This window comes from Diplotaxodon limnothrissa, linkage group LG6 (assembly GCF_057381915.1).
Source record: "Diplotaxodon limnothrissa isolate DT_005_m linkage group LG6, D_limnothrissa_male_GT1.1, whole genome shotgun sequence".
Classification (NCBI taxonomy): domain Eukaryota; kingdom Metazoa; phylum Chordata; class Actinopteri; order Cichliformes; family Cichlidae; genus Diplotaxodon; species Diplotaxodon limnothrissa.
The window spans coordinates 34,290,458-34,298,192 of record NC_140601.1 but is presented as its reverse complement, the minus strand read 5'-3'; the positions used below and the strand labels follow the sequence as shown (position 1 = coordinate 34,298,192).

Here is a 7,735-nt window from a genome sequence, read left to right as displayed (position 1 = left end):
TATGCTTTTTTCCATATTTTTATTCTTGGGCTCTAGTAGAGTAGATTTGAATGATTCACAGTTAAAAATAGTTCTTGTTTATTTTATTTATCCTCCAGTTCATATGCCATCTGAAACAAGCCATTTTAGCTCCTGTCCATGGAAGACCTTTAAGAAATCCCTTTATGAGCATCCAGCATTGTAACAATATGTGTGCATTTATAACAGAAAATAAAGCATTTTCACACAAAATACTAGTTGAAATTTTACACCCAATATTTGGACCGTCCTTCAAGTTAGTTGCCAACTTACTAACTGATAAATCCAGCATCGTTAGGCAGACTGATTGATGCAAGCCTGTGTTTGAGGTCTTGTATCGTGATTTGAATGCACTGAATTTTTGCCACCTGGCCTGCAAGCTTACGGTGCATTTGTCGTTGCGAGAGGCTTCGTAGAAACATCCCAGACGTCTCTTATCTGCGTGCTGACACCTAATCATTTACCCAAAGTCACCAGGTCCACACTGTTTGCTGCCTTACAGGTGCAGCCTGATTGTAGCTTACTGATGTAAGGCAGTAGTCCCCTCGCTCCGTCCTTCAACAGAGTTCATATCATGTTGCCAGAGTGCTTAAAGGCTGAGGCAGGCAGTAATATTTTTTTGTGGTTATTAGACAAAAAATCCTTTAATAACCTTTCAGCATATTGTAATTCAAGTGCTCTCAGAGGAAACCAGACCTCTGAACCATCTCTTCACTCTGTTTTCAGGCTTTATTAGATCTAGCCTACGTCTTTGTTCAATCACAGGCCTAATGGCTCCTCTGCAGATGTGCAGAGGAGTCCTTTGCACATACTTCAGATTGTGAAAAGTAGCAGAAATTCCTGAAGGAAAATATGATTTTCAAAATTCACAGCTTGCACTGCGTCGCAGTCTGGTTTTTTGTTTTGTGGTTTTCCTTGTATATTACCTGAAACTCGGCCATAGCAATTGAATGGTAACGTTTTTGTTTCATTTGAAAATACAAAGCCCGATGGCATGTTGAAATCTCAGACTTGCCTGTTGGCGGCGTGTTTTATGCCTATTCAAACATTTTTGCCTCGTGCAGAAAGAACAAAACCTTGTTAAAGACGCCCTAAAAACACAGACAGCGTTTTGATTTTTGTGCTCTGTGTCAGAAAATGCTATCCCACTCCTACACACAGTGTCACCACTCTTTTGTGAGTGAGTGGATTTACCTGCACACTCATAATGGTGAAATGTGTGCATATAAACACACATGAAACGTGATTGTACTCCTATGTGCGTCAGTCAGTATCAGTGTAAATGGCCGGAAACTGCGGAGATGGCTCAGCTGATGCATAAATGAGCGGAAACGCGATACTGTAATTACGCAGGGTTATGACTAACATCAAGGTTGAAAAGCAGTGCTCTAGACCAGCATGGTAATGTGCATGTAAATGCATTTACTGACTCGATTAGAGAGATGTCAGAGGTCTGGCCACAGGCACCACCACCTCACACATTGACTGTCTACTACACAACTTCTCTACTCTACAGGACCACAGGGAGGTTCTGAGAAAACATCATTTTAAAAAACAAAACAAAAAGCTTAACATCAATAATTACGACAGTGTCTATTGTCTATATCTTAAGATATGCTGTAATGTAAGCTCATTTCTTCACTTTCTTCCTCATCAATCATCACCTCTCTCACCCATCAAACCTCAACTCACAAAGATGCTGGTAGGTCACACGCAAGTGTTAAAAAATTTCTTTCGTTTTGTAAAGTTAAAGACTTCATGCTTTTTTGGGGGAGGGGGGGATTTTAGACAATTTTCCTGACATATGTAGCAATTTTATGGCCCGTTAGATGCGCCGCCTGTCATTTCTGTTTAAGAGGTACAAGATTTTTGTTTGTCTGTAGGTCATGATTATAACTGTTCTGCTGTGGTTTGTTGGTTTATTTCATGATTTCATTGTGATTCCTAGTGACTAGGCCATTAGAGCACCACACTGGGGAGGCCTCCTCAACCATACGCACTACCTCTCCGTCTGCCTGCACGGACTCGAACACTGAAATGCATGAACACAAGCACTTAATGCGCCAGCCTGCAGCAGAGCAGATTGACAAGGTTGATGAAAAGAAATATGGATTACAATTTTCACTCGTTTGTATCTTGAACGCTAAGTGACAATTAATTTGTGGCGGTGCTTTTAGTTTGCCAAAGTAGCCTAGATTCAGGCTCGTCTGTTATTTTAGGTTGCAGTTGAATTACAATACCTTGCAGATGTCTCGAGTTCTCCCTCATTTCTTTATATTTCACTTCTAATAAGTCACATTTTCTTGTTATTTTTTTATTTTATTTTAAGTGGTCTTGAGTAATAGTTCTGTAGGCTTTCTAAAGGTCTTTCAAAGTTCTTCTTGGGACATTGGCTGCTACATAAAATAGTAAAATGGTATATTTGCCCCAGCAATGTGATTCCCGAATAGCTATTAGCCAAAAATTTTGCATATCTCAGCATGGAGTGCTCTGAGTTCTTAAAAAATTTGAGGAAAGTGGACAAAAGAAGAAAAGGCCGGTCTGTAGAAGTGTCTACAGCAGAAAGTGTTTTTTGTCTTATATACTTACATATTTGTTACCATGTTTTCATAAATTGGTGCAGTTATTTCCAATTTCTTAGCAAGATATAAAGAAATGAGGGGTGACTTTTGCACAGTACTGTATTTCTGTATTATGGATTAATGCTTTTTAAGCAGCAGCAATATAATGTCGTATTTTAAAAAGAGATAACGCAGTCCTCTCCTTCCAAAAAGGCCAAAACATGGATAATAATGAGGTGCCAAAATCCAGCGCCGCCTGTCTCGTACTTTCCAAGTTGATTCGATTAATCATAGCAGATGTGTATGCATTATAAAGCGATTGGTGCAGTCTGCATTTACCATGGAAGGAGTGTTGTTCAGATGGCCTCTTTAAGTGCAAGTATGTTGTTGTTGTTGTTGTTGTTGTTCTTGATAATCACCTGGTCTGGGTTTGATTTTGTAACATGTGGAAAGTGTTCTGAACTGGGTTTTATTTTTTTTTTATATATTTACGTATATGAATATAATGCTGTAAAGTGCAGTCATAAATTAAGAGATTTCTCTTTCACATCAATAAAGGAAAGAAGTAAAACCACAGCAAAAATGCACAAGTAGAATTTGCCTTTTTGTCATTTATTGAGCAAAATTGTGAATACATGACAGATGACATAAAAAGTAACCAAGTCTTTGGCCTCAGAGGTGCCGATGAGCGGGCTACTATCACCTCACAACAAGGTTCCTGTTTTGAACATGTGTGGGTTTGATTTCTCTCTCCAGAGCATTTCATTCCCAAATACTTGGTCTTTGTCATATGTTCACTGGGAAACTGAGGCCTTTTTGTTAGCAGGCCTCCCATGCAGGTCAAATGTGTAACCAGTGGCTGCAGGATTGTTCTGCAGATTGTTCTGTGAAATTTGGCAGACTGGGGGACATGGGATAAAATTGCTGGGATGGCAGTCCTAGAGGGACAGGAGTTAACAATTCCACCTCACAGCAAGACGTCTATGTTCAAACTCAAGTTAACTTAAACGCTTCCTTCAAGTGTTTAAGTTAACTGGTGATTCTAAACAGTCTGTAGATGTGGACTGAACAGACTATGGCTCTCTTTTCTTTGTGTTAGCTGTGAGGGCCTGGCAACCTGTCCAGTATGTGCTACCTTTTTTTCCCCTCACAGTGTCACCTGGGATAAGCTCCATCTCCACCACAACCTTGAAATGGAATAAGCGGATGAGCCACACGCTGTTCAACCAGCATTTGTCACAAGTCAGTCACTGTGGTTGTGTTGGTCCCTTCTGCCTCAACAAAGAAATCATCAACAAAACACAAATATCCTTAGTTTTTGTGCTAGGTTTATTCATCCACTACCGTTTATGGCTTCAAGGACTCTTTTGAACTTGGAATAGCAATAGCAGATGTCAGAGGTGTGAAATAAGACTGGTTCCACCTGTCCCTAAAGTACTGGACCTTTAAAAAGGATAACAATGCTAATGACACAAAACCACTAAGGAGTGATTTAAAAAGAAGAAATGGTTGGTCATGGAATTGCTTAAATTAAGGTAAGCACAAATGGCCACATATTTTCTAAAAGCTGAATTAAAGCGTTGTTAAAGGTTACAATGAAAATATCACATTATTACATAGAAATCCACCTGAATCAAGGTTTAAGTTGCTCTACAGCTTTGTCACTGCGAGCCGGACAGCACAGACTGTGCAGTCATTTGCAAAATGCAGCAAAAGACTCATCGCCCCGAAATGCAGAACTGATCGCCACAGTAAATCCTTTGTACCGGTGGCAATAAGACTGTACAGCTCTTCCTCACTCTGTAGGTGATTTTCCTAAGACTAATACCAATGTTATTCTGTTCCTTTTCAGACCGTGCAATATCACCCAACAGTACCTTATTGAATATTTGTTTCATCTCCCCATCATACGCTGCTACTCCCTTTATTCAATTGCACAACACTATGTCACCTTCTAGAATCGCCTGCACTGATAGTTAAGTTATTTATTCTCCAGGATATAGTTATATTGTTACTTTGTTAGAGTTATTTGATACTATATTTTGCACTATCCTACTGTATAATACTGTATACTGCTATTCTTATTGTATATCTTATTCATCTGTTCCTCTGTCTCTCCTGCTGCTTTGAGCATATCATATGACAAAAGAATTTCCCTCGGGATAAACAAAGTTATACTTATCTTATTTGCAAGAAGATACTTGAATATCAAGTAAATTAAGTTTAAAAGGGACAAAGTAGGTTTAGACTTAAGTTTATGAAAGTGTTCGTGTGATTCTAATGCAGCGCTGAACTTCATTTCCAAGGCTGTACTAAACAGCTGTAAGCTGATTAACCAGCAGGTGGCGCTAATGACAAAAAGAAGGCTATAAAGCACCTTTTTATGCAAAGAAGAAAAAAACGGAGGAAGCAAAAATGGCTCAGGGTTCGCAGAAGTTTAAAGCTCAGCGTCCAGGATCCAAAAAACAACAACAGAGCAAACAGAAAGGCCCGAAGAAAGGAGGTATGGCTCTGATTTCTTTCCCTTATGAAGCCCGATGATTAAAAATATTAACAATAACGTGTGAAGTATTTTTAGTCGGTCAGCAGCTCCACCATGTGCCCCGCCTGTAAACAGCTGAGCACGTTTCAGATTATTTACCTCAAACATGTGGACAGTCTGTCCAGCACGGATATTTAAACAGCAATGAAACCAGTAACCCACTAAAGCCTTTCAAAAGCACACAAAAAATAAATAAGTACAAATAAAAAAAATAAGGGGGTCGAGAGTAAAACAGAAACATCAAATTAGCTTCATGCCTTTGTAAGCAAGCTAGTGACAGATGGATACGGTATTGATGCCACAAGGGAAATGATTGTGTTACAGCAGCAGAATAAAGAATAGAAATAGTACAGTCTACAATAAATAAACAGCATAGTTAAAATGCCACAGGTGCAAAGTACACAGTGCAAGTACTGATATATAGAACAGTGGCTAAAATGTTATAGAACAGTGAAAAAAGAGAGTAGTGCACATCACATTAACATATCTATCTAGATAGATAGATATCGATAGATAGATATCGATAGATCGATATCGATCGATAGATATACGCACGCACACACATATATATTTATATACATATATATAAAAGAAACGGCTGCAGGAAGGCATAACTCGGAAATATGTGTGTCTTAAGGAGTATTTAGTTGTCACAGAAACTCAGAACTGATGAACTTGTGCAGAAAGGCGGGACAAGTTTGGATGTGATCCAATCAGAATTAATATTGTTAAAAAAAAGTCTCCCAAGTTTCCTGTTTTTTTTATGAAAATGTGACAAAATGTCAGCACTTGGGAGCGAGAGAAGTGTAAACTTACAGACTTAAATTTGATATCAAGGAAAACTGTAAGCCATGAGGAGCAACTTAAAGTGAACTTTCTGAGGAATGCTTAAGCTGTTTTCTGACGTGTCTTTATTAAAGTCTTAACTAATACATAATGAACATTTTAAAATATGACCTCAATTAGAGTCACAAATGAAGATAAAACACAGTATGCTGTAAGCTTGCCGGCCTTTTGAATGACACGTGAGTGAACACATGTCACAAATGATTTCAAAAGATGGTGATAACAAACATTCAGCTCAAAATTCACTAAATTCATTAACCGCTGTGATGTCATGGTGGCTACATCCATCTTTCATATACAGACTGTAGTTTTTGCAGGGTATACCAAAAAGCGCTTGAGCTCCATCTGATGGACAAACCTTCAGAGTATCTGAAAAAGGAAAGTTGATGTTTGTGACACTTTCTGTTACAAAGGGAGGATCATAGCACCGAAGAAGGCTCAAGTGGTTCAGCAGCAGAAGCTGAAGAAGGTGAGGAGGACAAGTGACAGGAAATCAGAGGAATTTAACAGTGAGTACAGGTCTGAGCTTGACCCGCTTTAACTTGTCTCCAACTCTGCTGAAGGGTCTAGAGGTTGCCATCAGGAACAAGATTGAGCAGGAGGTGACCCAGAAGGCCAGCTCCTCCCTCCACAAGCCGCTGAGTGTGATTAAAACTCCCGAGGCTAAAGGAAACCCTGGAGCAGCCCGTCCTGGAACCAGCTCCAAATAAAACCAGCTCGCTCGAGACCTGAGTCTTCTGGTTTTATATTACAAATTGATTAAAATGAAGTTTGAATGGGTTGCAATTAATATCAAATGTTACATGTCCTGCTTTGTTTTGTTTTTTTGACTGCAAGCTGACTTCCATGTTTTTAAGAAGTTAATCCAAAACATTTAGCGATTACACTCACTGGACAGGTCTGGCAGGCTGTCACAGGATTTTATCTTTTCCTGCAAAGATAAAATCGACAAAGGAGACAGATTTTTGGTACTCTGTCAGATTATTCTGTAGTTATCACTGTACAGAAAAATTGTATTGTAAAATGTATAAATGGGCTTGATTTATTTAATCTTTTGTGTTGATAAAGTGTTTTGTCAGCTTGCTTTTTAAAACTAAAGATGATCAGTTCACTGTCTCTCTCTAATCTGTTGTGAGAATGTTTACACACTGCACTGTCAATAACTATGAAACTATATATATATATATATATATATATATATATATATATATATTTATATATATTTTTTTTTTTTTAAATATGAAAATTTTTTGGGTGTCACTTGTTTTCTTTCCTTTGATGGTACTTGGTCCATGCTTTGTAAGGAGTATAAGAATTTTACAAGGATAACAGAATCTGCCCTGCTCACGCTGACAACTAAATATGATTGGCAGGTCCCCACACCCTTTTCCAAATCACAGTGAAAATATAAACAGGTTAAATAAAAGCAGCAAAATCATTTTTAAATGCCTCGGCTCAGTCAGACTCCAGCCATGCTGACAATAGCTGCATGATCGGACATGGTTGCAAGTTTACTGGTGCTTTTCTAACGTAAGCACATGCGTTGTAGTGATTGGAGACAAAGTTAGACAGGCAAGGCTGAAATGGTTTAGACGTGTGCAGAGGAGGGATGGACAAAGGATGCTGAGGAAGACCGCAGAGAAGGTACAAGAGTTCTCTGTTATGAGGTATTTATTTAAATCCTTTTGCTGGATTTAATTTGTAGCCATGCAGAGGTGCAACATCTACATTTAAGTTTGATAATTATGAGGTTACAACGTCAGACTTA

At 38.6% G+C, this 7,735-nt stretch overlaps 1 protein-coding gene across 1 annotated transcript; it reads left to right on the top strand.

The window, feature by feature from the left end:
* The first annotated feature begins 4,952 nt into the window (after window positions 1-4,952).
* lg6h19orf53 (linkage group 6 C19orf53 homolog) lies at window positions 4,953-7,122 on the top strand. The gene is made up of 3 exons (XM_085356263.1): window positions 4,953-5,082; window positions 6,381-6,436; window positions 6,531-7,122. Exons 1-3 carry the CDS (start codon window positions 4,995-4,997, stop codon window positions 6,675-6,677), a joined length of 291 nt encoding a protein of 96 aa, XP_085212389.1. The 5' UTR covers window positions 4,953-4,994; the 3' UTR covers window positions 6,678-7,122.
* Window positions 7,123-7,735: the final 613 nt, after the last annotated feature.

What these genes read in the sequence shown, in the direction of transcription:
- lg6h19orf53 (XM_085356263.1), top strand. Translation starts at nt 4,995, where the DNA reads ATGGCTCAGGGTTCGCAGAAGTTTAAAGCTCAGCGTCCAGGATCCAAA. An exon ending in GAAAGGCCCGAAGAAAGGAG is followed by an intron (nt 5,083 to 6,380) that starts GTATGGCTCTGA and finishes TCTGTTACAAAG; the next exon opens with GGAGGATCATAGCACCGAAG. An exon ending in AGCAGCAGAAGCTGAAGAAG is followed by an intron (nt 6,437 to 6,530) that starts GTGAGGAGGACA and finishes ACTCTGCTGAAG; the next exon opens with GGTCTAGAGGTTGCCATCAG.